This window comes from Bos taurus, chromosome 3 (genome assembly GCF_002263795.3).
Source record: "Bos taurus isolate L1 Dominette 01449 registration number 42190680 breed Hereford chromosome 3, ARS-UCD2.0, whole genome shotgun sequence".
Taxonomy (NCBI): Eukaryota; Metazoa; Chordata; class Mammalia; order Artiodactyla; family Bovidae; genus Bos; species Bos taurus.
Window position 1 is genome coordinate 99,714,840 of NC_037330.1, and position 24,628 is coordinate 99,739,467.

A 24,628-nucleotide genomic window follows, 5' to 3' on the forward strand; every position below is an offset into this window, starting at 1 on the left:
CCCCTTTGTCTAACCTTTCCCTCATCCCTGATTATGATCGAGCCAACATGTTTGTACCAAAATCTGCCACCCACACAGGCCCCAGAGCCTCTGAGAGATGACAGACAGGTTTGGAGGAGCTTCAGCACCACTAAAAACAGAGCTGGGCATGGGCATGCTGGGATTCAAGAGGGGAATCAGTAACCCAGTTATTGATTGGAATTATTGACTGGAAAGAATGGAAGTGAGGTCTGAAAGCACAAGGCTATCATTAACCAAAGACAGAAATGGTCAGGAAGCTGAGGCAGATGCTGAGTGATTTCATGGAAATATATGAGCCAAAATGACAGTAGCAGCAGATAAGAAACCAGGGCAAAGTGCAGCAGCTTCTTGGTCATCCCAACCTAGGTGTCTGTGCGGATTAGGCCCTCTAGTCAGCTCCCAGGGAGGCTCATGTCTGCCCTGAGACTTGCCCCAACTGAGGCTGGGTTACTATTGACAGAAAGTATAGGTGCCACTGGGCACGTGATGTGGAGGGGAAGACACCTCTGGAGAAGCAGGAAAATCTGGGCAGAGAAGGAAGCCTTGGGAAAGCAGTTGTCCTGGAAAGAATCTGATGTTAGTCAGGTGGGAGCCAGGGGCCCACCTGAGCTCGAGGGCTCAGGCCAGACACATCTTCAACAGCAAGCAGGAGAGTTAGGGCTGGAGCCAGGGAGGCATGAGGAAGCTCTGCTTGTGGGCCCAAGCAGCCCCCAGAACAGCCCAAATGAGCTACCTGCCGCCCACCAAGCAACACAGGCCCAGACAGCTCACCTGCACCCCAAACCACTGCCCTAGCTCAGGCCTCAGGCCCCCTTCCTCACACTAGGATCATGGAACAGCCTGGTTACGCTCTCCAGGCTCTGCCATTCTAGTCTACTCTCCTCAGCACACCTGGGTGATCTTTCAAGAGCACCCCACTGCCCTGGAGACTGGATTCAAGTACCTGAACTGGCCCCCCAAACCCCCTTGATCTGACCCCCACCTACCTCTCTGCTGCTCCTCCTGGAAGCACAATGCTTCCATCTACCAAACTCGTCCTAGTTTTCGGGCATATTTTTCCCTCTCCCTGGGATGTCCTCGTCCCCTCCCTCAGCCTCTGGGAAACTCAGTCTCTACGCAACACAGGTTCTCCTCCTTCAGGAGGCCTTCCCATAATATCCAGTCCTTGACTGGTCCTGCAAGCACTCTCTGCCAGATCGTCTTGTCTTGGGCTTGCCTCCCCAGGCCTGTGGGCTGCTCTCCCCAACAGCATCCCAGGCTCCCTGCTGCCCTGTACCCAGCCCTGTGCTGCCTGCTGAGGACAAAGATGTAAAAATAGTGCCCCTGCATCAAGGAGAGCCAGTGTGCTGAGGCAACCCACCTGCAGATGCCCACCACACAGGGCTGATTGGACAGAAACAGCCCCCCTACTCCAGGGTTCAGAGGGAGAAAGAGGGATCTGAGCTGGGCCTCAAAGGATTTAATGGTAGAGGAGCAGAAAGGGCCTCCTCAGCAGAGGGAAGGAGCAAAGGGAGAACAGAGAGAGAAGACAATGTCTAACTAAGTAGGGCTTAGTCTGAGGGTTGGGAGGCGGGGACGGGGAGACAGTGGGTGAGGGTGAAGAGCTGGGGCTGCAAGAGCCACCCTGAAAAACCTGTGTCCATGCTGTGAGTGATGGGAACTACAGGAGGTTTGGGAGCAGGAGATGGACATGGCTGAAGTCGGGTTCTAGAAGGGCAGGTGTCCAACCCCGGGGCCCTAACTGTGACCGTCAGAAAGCACACACACACCAGACACCAGTTCTTGACTGTTAGTCATCATGTCATGCCCGCTGGCTGCCACAGCAAGGCGGGTGGTCAGGACAGAGAGCGGACCTGGGGAGGAAGTGAGGTCCAGAGTCCATGGGTCTGGGCTTCTTGTAGGGGGTGACGGAGGGGGGACTCGGAAGCCTCAGCCCAGGCTGAACACTTCCTGGTGGGGCAGCAGCTGTGCCCTGACCAGGCTGGACGCAGCTCCAGGCGGGTCTCGGGTCCTCCAGGGCCGGGTGGGCCACAGTCAGGATAGCTGCTTGTCCGGGTTCATCAGCTGCTCCACCTCCCGCATGAACCGCAGACACAGCTCTTCCTGCCAGGGCAGAGCCACGCACTGCACAGCCACGGGCAGCCCCACGCTCTTCCTTACAACCTGAGGGCACACAAGCATCAGGACCCGAGGTCTCAAGGCAGGGCCCCACCCAGACCCGGGAAGCGCCCCAGCTGGGGAGGAGGGGCAGCACAGCAGGGCCTGCCCGCAGTCTCTAGGGGTCCTGCATTAAGAAAGGCCGACAAGGCCTGTGCCTGGTTATACTGTCCTCTCCACTAGAGGAAGGGGTCCCGGCGGGGAGGCAAGGGGAAGAGACTCGCCTTCTGCAGCGTCTTGTCCCAGATATCCCCAAAGTAGCCCTTGTAAAGCTGCAGCTGGGCCTCGTCCTCAGCGGTCACCATGGTGACGGGTACCACCCCCGCGGGGAAGTCCAGGCAGTTGTAGAGCAGAGTATAGCTGACAGCCCCTGAGACACAGCACAAGGGGCTGGAGCAGGTCAGCCAACCTTCCGTGATGACTGTCCGCTCCGAGCCCCCATCTTCCACCCTAAGAGATGGCACTGGCCTCCACCAGCAGGGAGGGTTCTCTCCTAGGGCTGAGACTTGAGTGGGAGTGACAAAGCCCGGGAACCTGGATTCAGGGCAGGCTGGAGGGCCTGCTAGTGCTTGCCCTGTGCCTCCCCCTCTGCAGCTTCATTGCTGTTTTCTTGGTTTATCTAAATCCCACCTGGACTTCAAACACCACCTCCCAAAACCATAGACTCTGTAACAAGACCTCCAACTTGAATATCGCTGAGGATGAGGAGCTCATTCCCTCCCAAGGCATACCACCTGACTCCCTTCTCTCCAGCCAACCAGACCGTGAGCCTATCAGGAGTGGAGTCCTCCCCCAGGGGTCCTCTCCTCCTACTTCCCAGCAACCTCACCAGGCACAGGGTGGAACTCAGAAGAGAAGAGACAGCTGAGAGGGATGTGATGGGGCTGCCAGCCTCACCTGTGGCCTTGCCTGGGCCGTTCAGGTCCAGAGCAGGGCCCATCATGGGGGTGAGCAGCACATCCAGCTCCAGGGCTCTCCACTGGGCCATCACGGAGTGCCGGTATACCTGTGGAGGACACCCGCACACCCAGTGAAGCTCTCAGACCCAACCCATTACATGGACTCTGCAGCACAGGCACTGAGGCGGGGTGACTGGCCCCATGCCTGCCCCGGATCTGAACTGAGCCACGATAGCATGGAGGACCTTGGGATATTCAGACAGGGATGCTTTCAGGGGGCATCAAATGCTCCACGGAACCACAGAGACCACTCTTCCTGCCAGGGTGGGGCCACGGAGTGCTGGTTACAGGCAGCACCAGAGTGGCAAAGAGGTGTCCAGGGCAGGAGTCCCACCCAGGCTGACCCAGGCCCCTACGATGGGCCTCCGGGCAAGTGAGGGTCACAGAGCAGGCCCCAAACGGTCCAATCCAGGGAGTGGGAGCAGGGGATGATGGGCCACTCCAGGGGACCAGAGGGACCAGTTTCCAAGAGACCCCAAGGCATATGCCCTGTCCGGCCCCACCCCCACCCGCCCTACTCTAGTCCAGGGGCTCTGGCCTCACCTCAGTCTCATGATGTAGTTCCCAGAGCTTTCCGGCTGACCTGGACAGAGGGAGTGGAGTCACCGACCATGATGATCACAGCCATGGGGATTAGCAACATCAGGCCCCTACTCTCAAAATCTCCCAGATTCCCTTCCTTCTCAGACCCTTCTCAATTCCAGGGCACTCTGAGAAGAAAGCAGTGCGGGGCAGAAGTTGTAATCCCTAAGTTCATACCCCATGGAGTCCCCAAGAGGGACTTAGGCCAGACCACCAGCTATTCTTAGGACACAGAGCCACCCAAGGTCCTCAATGCCTGGTAGTGAGAGAGGAATGGGCTTCCCCCATGGCTCAGCGGTAAAGAAGCCACCTGCAATGCAGGAGCCACAGGAGACATAGGTTCAATCACTGGGTGGGGAAGATCCCCTGGAGGAGGGCATGCAACCCACTCCAGTATTCTTGCCTGGAGAAGCCCCTGGACAGAGGAGCCTGGCGGGCTCCAGTCCATTGAGTCAAAAAGAGCTGGACACAACTGAAGCGACTTAGCACACACACATGAAAGAGAAGGCAAGTCCACAAGCTGTAAGGGCCTGAGAATCAGGCAATTTACTCCCATCTTTTCTGGCTTGAGGCCCCGAGGGGCAGGCAGGAGCAGGCGCAGTGCAGTTTGGTCTCTAAAACCAGCACCTCTCACAGGTCCCCAATATCCCCCGCTCCTTGCCACCCACTAGCTCCTTTCTGGGCCTTTCCACCCATGTCCAGGCAGGGCAATCTCCTCCTCTTCATTTTCTCCCAACCTTGCTCTCCTTCAGGACCTTACTCTCCAGCCTTTCCTGTATCTTGCTAAGACATATTCAAGACTGCCCCCCCGCCCAAGGCCACAGAGGTTGCCACCCTGCTTAGACCACTTCCAGCCTCAGAAGCTACTTTTCTCATCGTTTCCCATTGGAAAGCACTTGGACCCAGGTCAGGGGGACAGTTGTGCAGGCATCTAGGCGTGGGAAAAACTCTTACCGAGACTTCATATTGTTGAGAAAGGCTGATAACCTTGGGAACTGCAATAGAACAGACACTGTCAGTGACTAGACTTTAGGCCAGGTGTGGCAATAATCTTCAGGCCAAGCCACCTAGGCCTCCTCCTTCTGTCCCTCCCCGCAGGCCCCAGGTCAGCACTCCTCTCAGCAAGCAGGTTGGCTGAAGATTGAAGAGCATGAGCGGAGGAAAAGAGATAGGGTAGGGGCTGAGAAGAAAAGGAGGCTAAGGGAAGGGGGAAAGAGCCCAGTGGTGCCCACCCTTCCATTCCTTGTGCCCTCACCAGAGGCTTCATCATGAAAGCCAGCAGTCCTTTAAGCCATCCGGGCAGCCTCAGAATTGAGATCAAGTCCCCCAGGCAGGAATCCACGAAATCACCTTTGCTGGGAGACAAAGGGTCCAGTCCAGGCACATCTACCCAAGGCGTCCCTCCTGGCTCACCCCCACCTGTGGCATCCCCCAGTCTCCACTCAGTGACTCTACCTCCCTCCTCACCAGACTCCAGTAACCACAGCCTCCAGCCCCTTCATCCCAGCCTCTGCTTTCCAATATGCGACATGTGTCTGCAGACCCTTTGGGATGCTTAGGCTCTACCCATATCCACTGGAGCTCCCTAAGGCAGGGCTCCCTGTCTCCTTCCATTGCAAACTCAGCTCAGAGCAATAAGAACTGTGGGAAGCATCTCCCTGGCCCAAAGATACTGCCGAGGGCATCCCCCCACAGATGCTGATGCCAGCCTGGAGGCACAAGTGGTTTAATCCCGAGTGGGTACAGTAATCCTTGCCTCTGAGGCTATCTCTGCTCTCAATCTCAGGGAAAGGTCTCAGGCAGCTGATTCTGAAGTCTCACCCTGAGGGCCAAACTGAGGGGTGGCTCTTTCCACTGAAGTGAAAGTTGCTCAGTCGTGTCCAACTCTTTGCAACCCCATGGAATAGTCCATGGAATTCTCCAGGCCAGAATACTGGAGTGGGTAGCCGTTCCGTTCTCCAGGGGATCTTCTCAACCCAGGGATCGAACCCAGGTCTCCTGCATTGCAGGTGGATTCTTTACCAGTTGAGCCACCAGAGAAGCCCAAGAATACTGGAGTGGGTATCCCTTCTCCAGCCGATCTTCCCGACCCAGGAATCGAACCGGGGTCTCCTGCATTGCAGGCATATTCTTTACCAGCTGAGTTACCAGGGAAGCCTCCCAGATCATACTTGGCTACTGGCAGAAGTCCATTCAATCTGGGCATGTCCCCAGGAAGCATCTTCACAGACCTGCCCTGCCCCCATCAGCCTTTAGAACTGAAAACATCCCTGTGGGACCAGCTTCTCAAATATGAGCTCTGCAAAGCCTCATAAAGCTGGTGTGGTCCAATCTTCTGACTTTTCAGACAAGAAAACAGATCCTGCTCAAAGGCGGAAGATGTGGCACAAATCCAAGGAGTGTGGAGTAATGGCAGGTCTACACCCTTGCCCTCCTGCTTGATTCCACCCTTATTTCTCAATCTTTCCCCAATAGATAAGCAACGTCCTGCACAACTCAGCCCGGGGCCAGGCCAGGGCTGCTCAATCCTGCCTCTCCCCACACTGGCACCTTTCCAAGGTCTCCCTGACAAGGCAGCTCTAGGCTCAGCTTGAAGCTGGAGGGATGGTAAGGTCCCTGCCCAGGAAGCTCCAGGCCTTCTTCAGGTTCTGCCAAGGCCTGTCCTCCATCTTCCCCAGTGGCCTGTCCCAGGGAGGAACACAGCACTCAGCTGCTCTCCCTGCATCTACCCATGTCCTGATCCCACCACCCACCCCCAAACCCAGTCACTCACAAGTTCTGTAGGAAGGTCGTGCCACCGTCACTGAACAGCCCACCCGTGCCCAGGGTCTCCAGAGCATGAGGTATGTTGCTTGGCAGGAAGGGAACCAGCTGCAGAGATGGAGGCATGTAAGGTTCCCAGACCTAGAAACCCTTGGGTCCCACCCCCAAAAACACACTGTCAAGGCAGCCCTCAGCCCTCACGGTGCCCTCACTGGAGCCACAAAGGCACCCTTGTTGGCCTGTGATAACTCCCCATAAGATGTGTATCCTGAGAGGAGTCTGGAACCACATATAAGCCTGTCTCAGATGAACGGCCCCAAGCCTGCCATCTCAGGGCGCTGAGAACCCCTGGACAGCTGTGCACCACTGTTTGTGGTTGACGAAGAAGGACCACTCCATGCAGCTCCCACATCCCAGCTCAGAGGTGAGGTCACCATCAAGCATGTACCCCAATACTTCTGATCAGCCCCTTTTTACTGGTCCCCCAGGGATCGAATTTGCGACCCCAATCTCAGAACAATCAGGGTGCAAGGGTGCCAGGGATGGGTGGCAGCCATGGGTACCTAGAAGGCTTCCCTGAAGGAGGGGCAATGCCAGGACCTTTGGGTTCCCTCCCCCCGCCCAGCATACCGTGTGGCCAGCAACCTCGAGTCTCTCCTTGGTCTCCAGCAGGGCCCGCTTCATGGCCGGCGTGGGCATGGTATAGTTGTCAGTCTCATAATACCCTACACGCAGGGGCTGAGAGCTCCTGTAGATCTGGGGGCAGCATGCACGAGTCAGAGTCAGGTCAGGAGACGGTGGCCCGAAGCAGGGCTCCCAGAGCTCAGAGCCATTACTCAGCCCCAGACACAGCTTTGAGGCTGCTGCCTAGATCCCCAAAAACTGACCTCCAGGGAGGCCAGCCCCTGTTGTATCTGACCCCTTCACAAAACACCTTCCCAGTGACTCTGCAGGTGGACAGAGCAAGAAGAAGGATTCCACAGGCTTCAGGTCTAGACAGGGAGACAGGCCCTGAGCAGGGCCGGGACTTGCCCCAGGCCACTCGTCAGGGTAGAGTAGCAACATCAGGGCAGAAACCCAGGCGTCCACAGCCTGTTTCAAGGATGTAAGTCCTGGCTCCCATAATAGATTGTTCCAGACCCTGGGACAGGGACCTCATTGCCTCTCCTCCCTCTGGGGAAGGGGGCCCTTGGGTAGAGTTAGAACATCTCCTCAGCTGAGGAGTGGGAGCTTGCCCTCCCTCACCCCAGCCCAGATCTCATGCTGCCCAGGGGCCCTCACCCCTTCCCAGGCAAGAGGTCTGTAGGGAGTAATGCCAGATCGCTGAGAAACGGCACTTACATCACACAGCTTACACAGTCTACATAAACATAGCTTTACTATACCTCCTGGAGGAGGGCATGGCAACTCACTCCAGTATTCTTGCCTGGAGAATTCCCATGGACGGAGGAGCCCCAAGGGCTACAATCCATGGGGTTGCAGAGTCAGACACGATTGAGTGACTAAGCACACACTATAGCACTGCTCACATCTCTAACTTGAGTACTCCTGAAATCTGTTGCTCGTAAAGTACAGATAACTTTATTAGTCATTCTTAAAAGACCCATCAGCTCTTCAATAGGATCACCAAATGACAGTTTATCCTCCAAGACTTCTTGAATTGCTCTCCTCAGAATCCTCACCTCGCTGTACCCACCAGTCCTAACCAATTACAGTATGACTCAATCCTAACCAACCCCCTACACTGACATGAAATGACTCTTTGCGACCCCATAGACTATACACTCCATGGAATTCTCCAGGCCAGAATACCGGAGTGGGTAGCTTTTCCCTTCTCCAGGGGATCGTCCCAACACAGGGATCGAACCCAAGTCTCCCACATTGCGGGCGAATTCTTTACCAACTGAGCTATCATTGACATATCCACCGACAAACTAACGTCAATATTCTAACTTTGTGCTCCTCCCCCATGCTACTAAGGCTCTGTGTGGGCAGCGCCCTCCCTCACCACAGACAGTTAATACACCCAGCCTTATCTGATCTACAGGCTGGTGATACTTGGAGGAAGCCAGTATCTGATAGATCCCTGCCCACAAATCCCAGCTTTCTCTGGGAGAGAGAACGCTCCGCTTTTAACTGTTCTTAACTCACTCAGCCTCCGTGCCAAGCATTCTGCCGGAGGCTGGGGATAGAGAAATGAATGCTGTAAGAAAGGCTCCTGTTTACTGGCTTGTCAAACACGGAAGAGGTTCAGGAGTTCTCCCTCAAGCTGTTCTTAGCCTCAAGTCCCTCCTGTTCCACAGCGACAGCTCCAAGGCTCTGGCTCCCAGCCAGCCAATTTGAAAGACTTGGGATTTCCAAATGCAGGAAAGGGCACCATCTGGTGGCTGTTTGCAGAGGTGCTGCTGTGCTCAGTCACTCAGTCATGTTTGACTCTTTGCAACCCCATGGACTGTAGCCCGCTCGACTCCTCTGTCCATGGGATTATCCTGGCAAGGATACTGGAGTGGGTTGCCATTTCGTTCTCCAGGGAATCTTCCCGACCCAGAGATTGAACCCATGCCTCCTGTATCTCCTGCATTGGCTGGCGGTTTCTTTACCACTGTGCCACCACCAGCAGAGGTGCTAGTGCTGGCCTTAGACCCCCGGGGGCTGGTTTTCAAGAGACAGGGCCTCCCAGGCCTGCCTGCAAGGGCTCAGGAGCACCAGTGAGCCCCGAATCCATCCCCATGCCCACCCCCACCACTGCTCACCTCCTCCCTGAAGGGCAAGGGGGGCACGGTGGGGTCCAAGCGGAACATGTCCTCACACAGCAGCGCTCGCATGCACAGTGCCAGGCTCTCCACGTCCCGGGCCATGGGGCCAACCGAGAGCTGTACTGTGGGGCAGGGAGGGGAGGAGAGAGAGATCACCCAGCCCCGGGGGGTTCCGGGGCTGGGTCCAAACAAGGGTTGGGCTGGAGCCCTGGAGTGTGAGCAGATAGGAGGTAGAAAGGCAGACCTAGAGTGGCCTTGGGGCCCAACACTGCCCCGAGGAGAGGCAGGGGCAAAGGGGCAGACCCCCCTCCTCCAGGGCACAGAGGGAACCACAGACCTCACCTGCTACCTGTCCATAGACACAGCCCTTCAGACCACTCTTGCTGGATAAGAAACACAAGATGTTGGAAATGGGAAATGGCCACCCGCTGCCCGGCCCCACATCCAGTCAGCAGCCCCCAACTCTCTCACCACTTTGGAAACGAGGAACCAGGGGCTGGTGGTACTGTGACATTACCTCCTAGCAAAACCCCAGTCAGGGAATCCCTGCCTGGAGCCCGGAGAGGTGGGAAGCTAGGCCAAGGTCACACAGCAGGACTCAGGGGCTCCCTCCACCCACCACCTACATCCTACCTGAGGCGGTTCCCTGTGGGTTTGAGGCCGCAGATGCCACAGAAGGCTGAGGGAAAGCGGATGCTGCCTCCAATGTCGGTGCCTAAGCCCAGTGGGGAGCCCCCAGCGGCAATGAGGGCCCCCTCGCCCCCTGAGGAGCCACCTGGGCTCTTGGAAGAATTCCATGGGTTCATGGTCGGGCCAAAGAGGGGGTTACTGCAGTCAAAGCTGGAGGAAGTGGGAAGGGGTCAGCCCCTGTCATGTTGGTACCGGTGCCCCTGCCCCCCACCCTGCACCCCTGGGACCCAACCTGAACATGGACTGGGGGACATTGGTGTGCACGAAGGGCAAAGCGCCCTGCAACTTCAGCACCTGCACCACCACACAGTCACCCTCCGCTGGCACCCCCTGGTTCAGGCTCAAGCCCAGTGTCGAGTCCTGGCCCTAGAAGGACGGATGGGTGAGAGGGACATGGTTGATGAGCCAGGGGGGCTTCAACACACAGGGTTTGCTCCCACCACCGCCCCACAGGCCAAGGCAGGACACACCTGCGGTGCCCTCTCAAGGCCTTTGGCCCTAGGACTTCCTCTGAGGGCCCAGGGTGACCCAGGACCCAGAGCTGGCTGGCAGGGACTGGGGCAGGGCGCACCTTATAGCTGAAGCACTCCTTGAGGCTCACGGGGACACCATAGAGCAGGCCCTGTCTTGGGACCTTGCACAGCTGAGTCTCACAGTCTGCCAGGTAGGTGGTCACACAGTTAGTCCCTTTGTTGACTTCCCAGGCCTGGGGTAGGGAGAAATGGACATACGACAGAGTGCGGTGAGGCTGGCTTCTTTTGTTTTTTCAACTGTGGCAAAATCAACATAGCGTAAGATTGGCCTTTTCAAATATACCACCCAGTGACAGGGTAACCATTAACCTGACCCAGGGCCAGGAGCACAGAGGGTAAGCAGGCCCAGCACTGGCCTCATTGCGGACATGCGGCCCAGCCTTACCCAGGCTGTCTCTGACCTTCAACTCCAAGACAGACAGAGGGAGTGCTCCGAGGACCAGGACACTCAAAGGAACAAGATACTGACCTCACGTGTCCTCCAGAGATGAATAGAGAGTATGTGTGTGCTCCGAGGACCATGACACTCAAAGGAACAAGATACTGACTGACCTCAGATGCCCTCCAGAGGCCAACCTAAGGGGAGGGTGACCCTTGGCCACCCCACTCACCTCCTCCTTCAAGCCACACCGGTGCCCAGTGAGGCTAGATCCCCATGTTGAGTCGCACCAGGAGTCAGTGCAGAGCAGGGCTAGACCCAGGCTTCTGCTTCCTGGCATGCAGCACTCTCCTCTGCCCCAGGCCCGGCCCACACCTGCCCAGGTGAAAGGAACACCTGAATCTGAGGAATGGCTGACTGATACCAGCTGTTAAGAACATGACTGTGGCCCTATTGCCAACTCAGGTATGTGAAATCTGTCTGCTGACCAGGGCAGGAAAAGAGGAGGCCAATCTGTAGCCAGAATGCTCTCTGTGGATGCTCCCTCTGAAGGGCTGGAGCTTTTTCAGGGACATGGATTTGAAATAAGCAACCCCATCTGTTCAGACTGTGTCCTTTCAATGCGCCCGACCCAGGGGTGTCCAGTCCTTTCTCCACAGTCCCTCTCTGCCCCTTCTCAGCTGCAGTCACTCACACCACTCTCACATGCCTGGCACTCATGTCCACCTGCTTAGGGGTCACAGTCACTGCCACGTACTCTCTTCCGAGAGATCATATCACATACAAGTCATTTTCATAAAGCACAATCTCTTCCTTCATTTCGTTTCAAACACATTTCTTGAGCACGCACTATCAACATATAAAGGACATCGTGGTAGGCCCTAAGGTACAAAGACAAATAAGACTCTGTCCACCAAAAGCCCACACATGTGCCTTGGGAAAGAGAAAGACAAGACAAGCCCCAAAATGTGATGAGAAATGTGCTGTTAGTAAGTGACCACTGAAGAGGAAACCCTAACCCAGACTGGGAGGGGAGGAGGGTTATGGGAGGCTTCCTGGAAGACGTGACTCCTCTCTGGGCCCTGAAGACTCAGGAGAGCCTGTTGCACTGAGCAGGGCAAGAGAAGGGAGAAGAGCCTTTCAGGTAAAGGCAACCCCAGAGCACAGCAGGCTATGGGGGCCAGGTAACTGCCAGCAGCTGAGCTGCCGATGCCCCAAGCCCCGGAATCCTTGACCAGAGAGGATGCTGGAATGCTGAGCGGGCAGCTGGCCAGGAGACTGGTGCTTGGTCCTGGACAGAGACTGGTGGAAGACCAGGGTAGCGGGGGAGACAAGGGGATGGTCTAGGGGGAGCTCTAAAAGGGAACAGACCAGACTCAGTGACTGATGGGGTGGGGGCGGAATGGGGTGGGAAGTCTGGGCTAAAAGCCAGGTTTCTAGGTAGGACAACATGCTCAGTGTCCCCAGCACATGCACACACACAGAGCCTTCTCTCTCTCTCTCTCATACACACACACAGCTCTGGCTCCCTCCCTCTCTCCCTGGCAGCCCTTGGCACTGTGGTCCCACCATGGCCCTCCAGCCAGGTTTTCCCACAGCCTTGTACAGAGAGGGGAGGAAGGAGTGGGGTCACTCCCTGGCCTTACCTTTCCTATGTAGGTGAAGAGCACAGCCTCGGGATACAGGTCCCCACTGTGTAACTTCTGTACCAGTTGAGGCAGGGGCAGGGCCAGCAGCGCCTCTGAGTCCAGGTCAGGGTTCTGGGGAGACACCTCGGATCAGTCCCCTACTCCCCCCAGGCCCCAGGTGCCTGCAGCAGACACCTATGGCCCATGCCCCCACATCCCAACATCTACCAAGCATGTGCTCACTGTCACATGCCAGGCCATAACAGACATGCCCACCCGCGTCTCTGACATCACAAATGTGCTCCAGCTGGGCAGGCCCTTGCCACCTGTGGACAGTACAGATCTATCTCTTCCAGAAGCTCACTTGAGGGGGGCCCAGGGAGAGGCCACGCCCAGGCTGAGTATTAGACCATTATGAAAAAACTTCCCAGGTGGCGCTAGTGGTAAAGAACCCACCTGCCAATGCAGGAGACGTATGAGACAAGGGTTCAGCCCCTGGGTGGGCAAGAGTCTCTGGAGAAGGGTATGGCAACCCACTTCAGTATTCTTGTCTGGGGAATCCCATGGACAGAGGAGCCTGGCGGGCTACAGTCCATAGCATTGCAGAGAGTTGGACAAGACTGAAGCAGCTTAGCACAGTGGTTGCTGAGTGTGGCCACACACCTTGTTGATATGCTCTGTGTTTGGATTAAATGTTACCACCATTCCCATTGCACAGCTTAAAGAAACTGACGTTCACAGAGGGAAAGTGCTTTGATTAGGACTTACAGATAAACTATAGTTCTCTGCCCATTCAGCACAAGCTGCCCACTGGCTGTCCACCTGCACTTAACTACTCAACCCTTTGGCAGGGGAGGGCAGAAAGAAGAAAACCCTGTCTTAGGTGGCTGGGGTTGAAGCTAGAGCCACATCAAAGAGAGAGGTTTTTTCCATTCATTCCATAAATACATATATTAGGCATCTACTCTGTACCAAGGACCATGCTAGACATGGGGATACAGCAGTGAACAAGAAAGTCGCCTCCAGGCTTTGGGGGAGCTTCAACAAGGTGTAGAGTTGGGAGTGAGGAGATAATTTGGTGGCTCGGTGATAAAGAATCTGCCTGCGATGCAGGAGACCTGAGTTTAATCCCTGGGTCAGGAAGATCCCCTGGAGAAGGAAATGGCAACCCACTACAGTACTCTTGCTTGGAGAATCCCATGGACAGAGCCTGGGGGGCTACAGTCCATACAGTTACAAAGAGTTGGACACAACTGAGCAACTAACACACAGAGATCATTTATAAGTAAACAAATAAGAATTTTAGATAGCCAGAAATAAAGAAAATAACATGCATGTACTGAGTGGGCAGCACACAGGTAGAGGGTGGTCAGGGAAGAGCTCTCCGACGGAGGAGGGACGTTGGTCAGACACTCACTGCCAGGTCTCAGAGGCCTCCAGAGTCTCTGGGATCAGCCCTTGCCTGCATACCTCACTGGCTTCCCCCTCAAGGGCTTTGGGCTAATTAGGAGAGCATCTGAGTTCAGCCACCACATCTCATCTCTACCCTCCTCTGCTCTTGCCAAACTCACCAGGGACTTCCTCGTTGCCCAACACAACAAACACTCAACTCTTCATTCTGCTCCGAGTCTCATGGAGGCGTTCACAGGGCTGACTTCAGACTCCTCCTGGGCACAGGCATACCCCTTTCCCGGGGTTCCCTCCCTCCTCTACGCTGCTTCTGTCATCCACTCGTTCAGCCAGTCAACACACATGTTCTGAGCACCTACTCTGTGTCGAGCACTATGTTAGGGCTATGAATTTAGAGTTAGCCGAGACAGACAAGTCCCTGATCTTAGAGCTTACCTTCAAGAAAACAAAGTAATTGAGAAAAAGAATTTGAAAAAGAAAAGAAATTTTAATAACACAAGGGACATCCCCGGTCCAGTGGTTAAGAATCTGCCTTCCAGTGCAGGAGATGTAGGTTCGATCCCTAGTTGGGGAACTAAGATCCCACATGCGGCAGGGCAACTACTGAGCCTCCAGGCTCTGCAGTAGCAGTCCCCAGCCTATTTGGCACCAGGGACTGGTTTCAAGGAAGACAATTTTTCCACAGGAAGGAGGGGTGGGAAGGAGGTATGGGGGTGGGGGGATGTTCATCAATAATGCGAGCAATGGGGAGTGGCACATGAAGTTTCAGTCACCTGCCCTAGAGCTCACCTCCTGCTGTGCAGCTGGTTCCCAACCCGCCATGGACTGCTACCGGCTGGTAGGGGCTGGGGACCCCTCCTCTAGAACCTGTGCTCCACAACAAGATAAGCCCACACAAAGCAACTAGAGAAAGCTGGCGTGCTGCAACAGAGACCCAGCACAGCCAAAGTTTTTTAAAATAAAATAAATTTTTAAATAAAAAAAAGAAAGAAAGTTAATAAATGATGGCAGATCACGATAAGTGTGAGAAAGGAAGTAAACAGAATCTGTGACAGAAAGAACAGTGGATTGACTCAGATGCGCTGGGCAGGCGGAGACATTGTTTCAGCTATGACCTGAAGCACAAAAAGGAGCCAGACATAGGAAGAGTCAAAGGCTCCCGGAGGTTCCTCTGGGCACCTGCTCTTCCCTCTCTGATGCTAGAAGTCATGCCGCCTCTTGGCTTCCCTCCAGGCCCTACACCTATCACATGGCCTCTAGATGGTCCTTCCGCCTCCAAATCATCCTTCGCCTGACCCAACTGAGCTCAGACCCGCTCGCTGGGCTATTCCTTTTGTTCCCTCTGTTCCTGTGTCCTTCCCCTGAGCTCACTGCCTCCTATCTCCTTTCCACCGGCTCCTCTTCACGCAAGGAAGGACGCTGCCATCTGTCCTCAGCTCCCCCTTCTTCCACCCACATCTAATCGGTCACCACGCCCCTAAGTAGCTCTGGAAAATGGCCACCTCTCTGTCTCCTCTACTGAGACACTTGCCACTGCCGACCCTTTCTCTACTGGGTCACACAGAGGCCACCTAGCTGGCTTCTCTGCCAAAGCTTTGTCACCAGACCACACAGCACAACAACGACCTCACCTTGCCTGTCCCCTTCAGGTTGCCTCCCACCACAAGGTCCAGGAGATGTTTCTAGGCTGAGGTCCTGTCAGAGCCCCCTCTGCCCCCTCAATGTGACACAGCCCACTCACTCCCTCCTCACACCCAAAGCTGAACACCCATCACACACACCCACCACACAGCCTTTGAAATCCAGCCTCAATATCAGGAATATTCTTCCCCAAATTTGTTAAAGGGATACAACATTTACTTGGGATTTTTTTCTTTTCTTTTTTCTTTTTTTAATGATACAAGGAGCTACAAGGAGAAAAAATGGATCCATGATCTACCCCCAACATACTAGATAACCCCTGTGTGCTAAATTGCTTCAGTCGTGTCTGACTGTGACCCCATGGACTGTAGCCCGCCAGGCTCCTCTGTCCTTGGGATTCTCCAGGCAAGAATACTGGACTGGGTAGTCATGCCCTTCTCTAGGGGATCTTCCCGACCCAGGGATTGAATCCAGGTATCTGCACTGCAGGCAGATTCTTTATAATCTGAGCCATCAGGGAAGCCCAGACAACCCCTGATGACTTTTTTTTTTTTTTAAGATATGCGAAATGGAAAGGAAACACTCCCCCCACCTCTAGGACCCCCTTGACAAATTCCTCTTCTGAAAAGGAAACCATAGTTTACAGTTTCTGATGAAACCTCATAGGAGAAAAAAAAAATGTTTGTGAAGAATCCACAATGTATATAGTTGTTTATATATATTCTATTTTTGGACAGAGGGATCATACTATACACACAGTTCTATGCCTTGCGTTTCTCCCCTCACAATGAAAATAGCAAGATTTTTTTCCAATTATATACATATGTGCTCATTGTAAAAAACGAAAAACTGCCTACCAGTTTGTGGAAGAAAGTAAATATCACCAGAGAGCCCACCACACTGGGGTAATGACCAGCAGAAGCCTGATCACCACCATTCCCCACCTCACCCAGGGTGTCCACAGAGGCCCTGTGCATCTCAGCTAGAAGCTGTCAGTGAGCTCCTCTCAATTCTCAGCACAAATGTTCATTCTTTCCTCTGCTCTTCTGTGTTGACAGTTGATGACACTGTTGTTAACAGCTATTTTTAAGTCTTCAACTAGTTATCAGGCAGCTGAGACATTTTCTCTTTCACAAGACACCAGAGTAAGTCTGCATGTCCAGGAGGCCAATCTAAGAACATGGAGGAAATTAAAATTTATATGGAGAATGCAGGGAAGTATACAAATAAGATCTCACCAAGCATGTGGCCATCTGTATGCCTTTTTTTCCAAGCATAGGATATTACAGCTGTCATTGAATCACTGCCCCTCCTTAACCTGTTTTTCTCCTGAACCACCTACTGTCCTAATTTCAGATACCCTAGATGGTCCTCCAAGTTGTTTTTTTTTTTTTTAATTTTATTCATGGTTTATTGTTGTTATTTTTTTAATCACATCTGTTCTATTTCAAGATATACATTCCATTCTATCATGTGACCATGGACATTGACTGAAACAAAAACCATACTGTTCTCCCATTCATTTACTGACTTGTTTTAAAATCAGCTTCAAGTTGGTCTTGGAGATGCCAGGAGATGGAACTACAGGTCAGATCCAGTTGAAGGGAGAGGCATTTGTAATCCAGTGGGATTTTGACAAAGGGGCTTGGAAGGTCTGTGCGGGAAGGGCATTCTGGTTAAAACCAGAGGTGCAGAGGCACCGAGGTGTGGGCAAGTGGGATGGCTCTCCCAGTCGTCATAGTCTATCAATGGCAGTCCCTCACTTCAGTCTAGAAAGGATATTAAAACTTACTTAGGGGGCTTCCCAGGTGGCTCAGTGGTAAAGAATCCACCTGCCAGTGCAGGAGATAAATTCAATCCCTGGTCCGGGAAGATCCCACACGCCATGGAGCAACTAAGCCCATGTGCCACAACTACTGAGCCTGTGCTCTAGAGCCCAGGAACCATAACTATAGAAGTCCACGCACCCTAGAGCTTATGTTCGTCAACAAGAGGAGGCACAGCAATGAGAAGCCCGCATGCTGAAAGGAGAGAGTAGCCCCAGCTCACACAACTAAAGAAAAGCCCGCACAGCAATGACAACCCAGCACAGTCAAAAATAAAACAACTCATTCAGGCAGTAAGGTGGAAGCAAATGGGCACACGCATATTTCAAATTAAGCCTCACATGGTCAATAGAGTATATGAAAAGCATGCCTCACTCTAAAGTTGCTTGAGAGTCCCAAAAGAGATAAACCATTTTGTGATGTTCAGGAGGCGCTTGGGACCTCCCCTCCTCCAGCAGCACCTTGGGACACAGGACGTAGCTGGGTCCCAACTCACTTCTCTGCAATCTATCAGGCAGGAGCTGTACCATAGGCTGCTGTATTCACCCAGAGGCCCCCTGACCTCAAGGCCCCCTTCTCAGTGTGGGGCTGGGCTGAGAAAGACCCAGAAGAAAGACTATTGAAACAGCCTCAAAACCCCCAGCAGCTCCAGCACCAAGCAGAAAGAGCCTTAGGGGTGGGATAGAGGAGGGGCTTCTCCCTAAGGTTATGTGTGAGCTCAGCTAAACTGCCCACCTTCCCCAACGGCTCAGTGGGTTAAGAATCTGCCTGCAGTGCAGGAGACGCAGGGTTCGATCCCTGGGTTGGGAAGATGCCCTGGAGGAGGAAATGGTGACCCACTCCAGTGTTCTTGCCTGAAGAATCCACAGAGAGGGGATTCTGGTGGGTATACAGACCATGGGCCAAAAAAGAGTTGGACACGACTGAGCAACTAAGCACACAAACTGCCCACCTCTTACTGATCCCAGAGCTACTGTCTTCAAGACCTCAACCCCTGTGCTGACTGCTCAAAACAAGACTGCTGAACTAGTTATCCCTTTCTTCTGCCAGTCACCAGAAAACCAAAAGGGAATTTCCCTACTTACTCATCTGGAAGAGCCAAGTTTTGGTGTTCTGAGGCCAGGCTCTGACCCACAGAGGGTGTTTAAACACTTTTTGGTATTTCAAGGCCAAAACCTGCGCTGGAAGTTATTGTTGTATTGTTGTTCCATCACTAAGTCATGTCCTGCTCCTTGCAACCTCATAGACTGCAGCACGCCAGGTTCCTGTGTCCTTCACTATCTCCTGGAGTTTGCTTAAATTCATATCCATTGAGTCCATGATGCTGTCTAACCATCTCATCCTCTGATCCCCACCCCATTCTCCTTTTGCCTTCAATCTTTCCCAGCATCAAGGTCTTTTCCAATGAGTCAGCTCTTTGCATTAGGTGGCCAAAGTCCTGGAGCTTCAGCTTCAGCATCAGTCCTTCCAATGAACATTCAGGGTTGATTTCTTTTAGGAAATCTACCATGGAAGTTCAGTTCAGTTCAGTTCAGTCGCTTAGTCGTGTCTGACTCTTTGCAATCCCATGAACCACAGCACGCCAGGCCTCCCTGTCCATCACCAACTCCTGGAGTCCACCCAAACCCATGTCCATAGAGTCAGTGATGCCATCCAGCCATCTCATCCTCTGTCGTCCCCTTCTCCTCCTGCCCTCAATCTTTCCCAGCATCAGGGTCTTTTCAGATGGGTTAGCTCTTCTCATCAGGTGGCCAAAGTATTGGAGTTTCAGCTTCAACATCAGTCCTTCCAGTGAACACCCAGGACTGATCTCCTTTAGGATGGACTGGTTGGGTCTCCTTGCAGTTCAAGGGACTCTCAAGAGTCTTCTCCAACACCACACTTCAAAAGCATCAATTCTTTGGCGCTCAGCCTTCTTCACAGTCCAACTCTCACATCCATACATGACACTGGAAAAACCATAGCCTTGACTAGACAGACCTTTGTTGGCAAAGTAATGTCTCTGCTTTTGAATATGCTGCCTAGGTTGGTCATAACTTTCCTTCCAAGGAGTAAGCATCTTTTAATTTCATGGCTGCACTCACCATCTGCAGTGATTTTGAAGCCCAGAAAAAGAAAGTCAGCCACTGTTTCCACTGTTTCCCCATCTATTTCCCATGAAGTGATAGGACCAGATGCCATGATCTTAGTTTTCTGAATGTTGAGTTTTACACCAACTTTTTCACTCTCTTCTTTCACTTTCATCAAGAGGCTCTTTAGTTCTTCTTCCCTTTCTGCCATAAGGGTGGTGTCATCTGCATATCTGAGGTTATTGATATTTCTCCCAGCAATCTTGATTCCAGCTTGTGCTTCGTCCAGCCCAGCATTTCTCATGATGTACTCTGCATATAAGTTAAATAAGCAGGGTGACAATATACAGCCTTGAAGTACTCCTTTCCCCATTTGGAACCAGTCTGTTGTTCCATGTCCAGTTCTAACTGTTGCTTCCTGACCTGCATACAGGTTTCTCAAGAGGCAGGTCAGGTGGTCTGGCATGCCCATCTCTTTCAGAATTTTCCACAGTTTATTGTGATCCACACAGTAAAAGGCTTTGGCATAGTCAATAAAGCAGAAATAGATGTTTTTCTGGAACTCTCTTGCTTTTTCCATGATCCAGCAGATGTTGGCAATTTGATCTCTGGTTCCTCTGCCTTTTCTAAAACCAGCTTGAACATCTGGAAGTTCATGGTTCATGTATTGCTGAAGCCTGGCTTGGAGAATTTTGAGCATTACTTTACTAGCGTATGAGATGAGTGCAATTGTGCAGTAGTTTGAGCATTCTTTGGCATGGCCTTTCTTTGGGATTGGAATGAAAACTGACCTTTTCAGTCCTGTGGTCACTGCTAGGTTTTCCAAATTTGCTGGCATATTGAGTGCAGCACTTTCACAGCATCATCTTTCAGGATTTGAAATAGCTCAACTGGAATTCCATCACCTCCACTAGTTTTGTTCGTAGTGATGCTTTCTAAGGCCCACTTGACTTCACATTCCAGGATGTCTGGCTCTAGGTCAGTGATCACACCATCGTGATTACCTGGGTCATGAAGATCTTTTTTGTACAGTTCTTCTGTGTATTCTTGCCACCTCTTCTTAATATCTTCTGCTTCTGTTAGGTCCCTACCATTTCTGTCCTTTATCGAGCCCATCTTTGCATGAAATATTCCCTTGATATCTCTACTTTTCTTGAAGAGATCTCTAGTCTTTCCCATTCTGTTGTTTTCCTCTATTTCTTTGCACTGATTGCTGAGGAAGGCTTTCTTATCTCTCCTTGCTATTCTTAGGAACTTTGCATTCAGATGCTTATATCTTTCCTTTTCTCCTTTGCTTTTCGCTTCCCTTCTTTTCACAGCTATTTGTAAGGCCTCCTCAGACAGCCATTTTGTTGTTTTTTTTTTTTTTTTTTTCCGGTTCTTAAAAATAAGGAAAGGCTGTTGCTCCAGAAGGAAACTGGATGCTTGGATCCAGATGCTGATGCTTGGAGCTGAAGTGAGGGAAAACCCACCCTTCTACTACCCCACACCCCTGCCAGCTGGTGGGTTCCTTGCAACCAGGAGGAGAGTTATGTAGGCAGAAACTGTGGGCAGATTCCTGCAGCTGCCCCCACACATTCCTTGGAGCCAGGAGAACTCAGCTAGCTAGCTGCACAGGACTTGGAGTCTCCGGAGCAGCCGAGGGTCTCTAGGCTGGGCCTGGCATCACTGCAAGGATCCCTGAGCAGGGCACCAGGGAGCTCTGCCAGAGAAGAAGGATTAGACAGTGATGAAGCTTTGCTCAACTAGGTAGGGAAAGTGGCCAATTTGGATTGAATACCTAAAAATGAACTGATTGTGTACTTTCGCTGATTGTGTGCCATGTCAGTGAGTGAGGGCTAGAACCAGATATGTTATTATTTCACTAAACAAACAAATAAGACATTTTCCTGGTTCAGGAATGGTATGGTGTAAATTCATACTAGTACATCCAGCAAAAACCGCAAAGCAATCAAGGCCATACCCAGGGCCTGGCATCCAAGGCCTGGGTCTCCCTTCCTGATCTTTCTTCCTTGCTCCTCTCCATTGGAATGAGGCTGGATGGTTCCACCAGGCATCTAGGTTCTAGTTCTAGCTCCTGCCTCATCTTGTCCCATCATCTGGAATGCCTTCCTACCTGTCACATCCAAATTCCATCCAACACCCCTTGGGGCAAGTCTTCTGTCTCACAGCACATAGGAACTGAGCTTGGTATTTCGACTTGGAACTGAGTCCAGTGTGGCATATACCTAGAGGAAAGCCTCCTCTTCCAGGCCGCTTCCCTCACCTCCATACACACACTGAGCTGATCCAGAGGGAAAGAAGCTTGTTGACAGGTCACCCAGGGAAGGGCTGGAACTAAACCTATCCATGAAAGGAACTTATAACCCATCTGACTCCACAGCCAGGTGGCAAGAGTCCACCTCAGCCGGTAACTCCCTGTGGACTTGCTCAAGTCCCTCCCCAGCTTCCTCTGAGCATCCTCAATGAATTTGAACTATAAGCTCTCAGAAGGCCCTTGACCATCACTTTATGATTCCAAAGTCCTAAACCCAAGCATCCTATTGGTTCTCATCTTGCAGTTTAAGCGTCCTAGTAAGTCCATGATCTTGAGATTATCAGGCACACAGCAAAGCTCCTCTTTGACCCAGTGAGGCGACAGCCTTCGACGACCTGTCCTGTCCCTTTCGTTTCCATTCCTCCCCTAGGTCCCACTTGGTTCAGAAAAGAGTACAGAATGCATGATGGCGAGAGGGGTGTCAGAAAGTTACAAAACCTGCGCTGCCCACACACCTGAGCTGCCGGCCGCCCGTCCCTCCCATACACCTGAGCTGCCGGCCGCCCGTCCCTCCGAGCGCCCAGGCGGCTCAAAGCGCTGCTGCCACCCCGAACCCTCCCCTTCCACACCGATTCCAACCCCGGCTGTCACCTGGAGCCGGAAGCGCTGCGCCGCCTTGTCCATGGTGTCCAGGGCCGCTTTCTGCCTCCGTCGCGCCCGGACCGCCGAGGCCCGCGCTGTCCGGCGACTGGACCAGCGCAGGGCCAAGGCCGCCGCCACGAAGCAGCAGGCCAGGGCGGCCCCGGAGACGCCGGAGAGCGCGGCCCATGGTTCGTCCAGCACCATGATCTCCCGCCGCCGACCGCTGCCACGGGCAACCGATGAAGGAGGAAATCAGCGATCTCGGACTCCGCCGCAAAACCCGGCCTGGATCAGCCCGGGATCCAGCACCCGCCTGCGCCGGAGTGGAGGCAGGGGCGGTAGAGCCGCTCGGCCAAGCGTTGTTGCCTGGCAGCCGGCTGAAGACAGGTGGAGCGCAACGGTCAAGGCGAAGAGCCGCGGTTCCGCTGGGACGGCTCCCCAAGTTCTAAGGCTCTGGGCGGTGCGGAGAGGGAGGAGCACCCGCTTCCCGTGGGCGCCCTCGGAAGCTCGAGCCTAGCAGCCGTTCGGCGCCCCCGTCTGGCCTGGCCTCAGCCCGGTGCACCCAAGACCCTCAACTCACGGAAGATGCTGTCCAGCCCGAGCCACTTCAGGAAAGAGGATGGAGAGCAGCGACAGACTGTGCTCGCGGACCTGATAAACCCTGCAAAGAGTTTACCAGTATCATTCCTGGAGAAGCTTGTCTTAGGCTGTGTACCGCAGGGCACTCACCTCTCCCCTGCGTGGGGCTTAGGGGTGCCAGCAGGAGAGGGAGGGGTACAGGATGTTTCTCAGGGAGCCCACCTGCTGCCCGCTCCCCTCCCTAGTCCTGGGACCCGGTGTCTTTAGGGAGGTGGGGGGAGGGGAGCGGATTATCTATATACACACAATACTTCTCCAATCTAGGCCTCTCTCACAGGTCTTTATGTGCTCAATTTCATTTGTCCTCCCAACAGAGAGATGAGGAAAGCATTTTTATCATCCTCGTTTACCAATAAGGTAACTGAGGACAAGAGGGATTAAATTACCCCCTCTGTGGGTCATGCAGGTGACTGAGTGGAGATTCAAACTCAGGTCTAATCCTAAACCATTGCTCTTAACCATCAAGCTGTACTACCATGACTGCCCCTGGAAGTGAGGATGTGTGGAATCAAATGGGATGTGGGGAAGAGTGCTTTGTGGCTAGAAAACGCTGTCTGCCAAAACACTGCTGTTCATCCAGTTCTATCTTTACCTCTGAATCCATGCTTTTTCCTTGAAAAGGAGGAATGCCTATAATGTAAGATTGTTAGGAGGAGTCTGTGAGATCCTGGCTGTGAACTGGGGAACTTGAGGACGTACCAGATCTTCAGTCCGGCCTCAGGGAGCTCAAGATCTGGTTGAGAAGGAAAAAAACATGCATAGAAACAACAAAAGCCATGCTTTAGTGGAAATGCAGAAATCATGTGACATGAATCCAAACAGCAGTAAATGCTGGGCCCTTGGACTGAATAGTCTTTGGGAAAGCCAGATAGCACAGTGATTTAAAGTTTGCCTCTGGAGCTGGAGTGTCTGGTAACCCATCCTTGTTGCATGACTATCCCCGTTTCCTTACCTGTAAAATGAGGATAATAGTACTCCCTCCACTGGCCAATTCTCTAGTACTATTGTAAGACTCAAATGAGCTAATACTTGAAATGCAGCCAGAACAAGGCCTAGCCTACAGTAAGCAATCCATGCATATTAATTATTACTGTTGTTGTTATTATTAGAATAGAGCCCAGTGCACTGGAGTCCATGGGGCCTGCAAAGAGTTGGACACTACTTAGCAAATGAACAACAACAAACAGAGACCTACAGAGAGGGTTTTTCTGGCCTGAGAAGCCCAAGTTCAGGAACCAGACTATCTGAGTTTAAATCCTAACTTTGACACTGTGGAACTTTCAGTAAGTCACTCTAACCTCTTGTGCCTCAGTTTCCTTATCTGCAAAATGGGAGCTAATAATAGTGACTCCTTCATAGAATTGTGAAGATTAAATGAGTTAATTCAAGAGAAGAGCTTAGAACACTACCTGGCCCGTTGTAAGGGCTCAATAAATGTTGATTCATTGTTATTTTAAGCAGAGTCATGATGCAAGTGTTTTGGAAAGGCAATATGGAGGAGGACTGGGAGAGGCAAGCTGGAGGCAGAGATGTGGAATGGGAGAGCGGGGAGACTTGAGAACACAGCAGGGAAAGGTTTCCAGGGCTCCACCTGTATTATTAGAAAAGCATCTGTAACTCAACACCACACCATTCCAGGAGCCAAAACAGCATGTCCCTGCACTCAGATGTGTGTT

The 24,628-nt window shown here is 52.8% G+C and overlaps 1 protein-coding gene across 4 annotated transcripts; it reads right to left on the minus strand.

Annotated features, from left to right (window-relative positions):
* Positions 1 to 1,460: 1,460 nt before the first annotated feature.
* FAAH (fatty acid amide hydrolase) lies at positions 1,461 to 22,760 on the minus strand. Of its 4 annotated transcripts, none has more exons than XM_010803684.4 (15): positions 22,323 to 22,386; positions 16,464 to 16,691; positions 12,487 to 12,600; positions 10,500 to 10,634; positions 10,161 to 10,294; positions 9,872 to 10,078; positions 9,581 to 9,621; positions 9,236 to 9,360; positions 7,113 to 7,238; positions 6,493 to 6,590; positions 4,975 to 5,074; positions 4,674 to 4,714; positions 3,681 to 3,720; positions 3,076 to 3,184; positions 1,461 to 2,184 (listed from the first exon to the last, which is right to left on the minus strand). In XM_010803684.4, exons 2-15 carry the CDS (start codon positions 16,494 to 16,496, stop codon positions 1,823 to 1,825), a joined length of 1,665 nt encoding a protein of 554 aa, XP_010801986.1. In that variant the 5' UTR covers positions 16,497 to 16,691; positions 22,323 to 22,386; the 3' UTR covers positions 1,461 to 1,822.
* Positions 22,761 to 24,628: the final 1,868 nt, after the last annotated feature.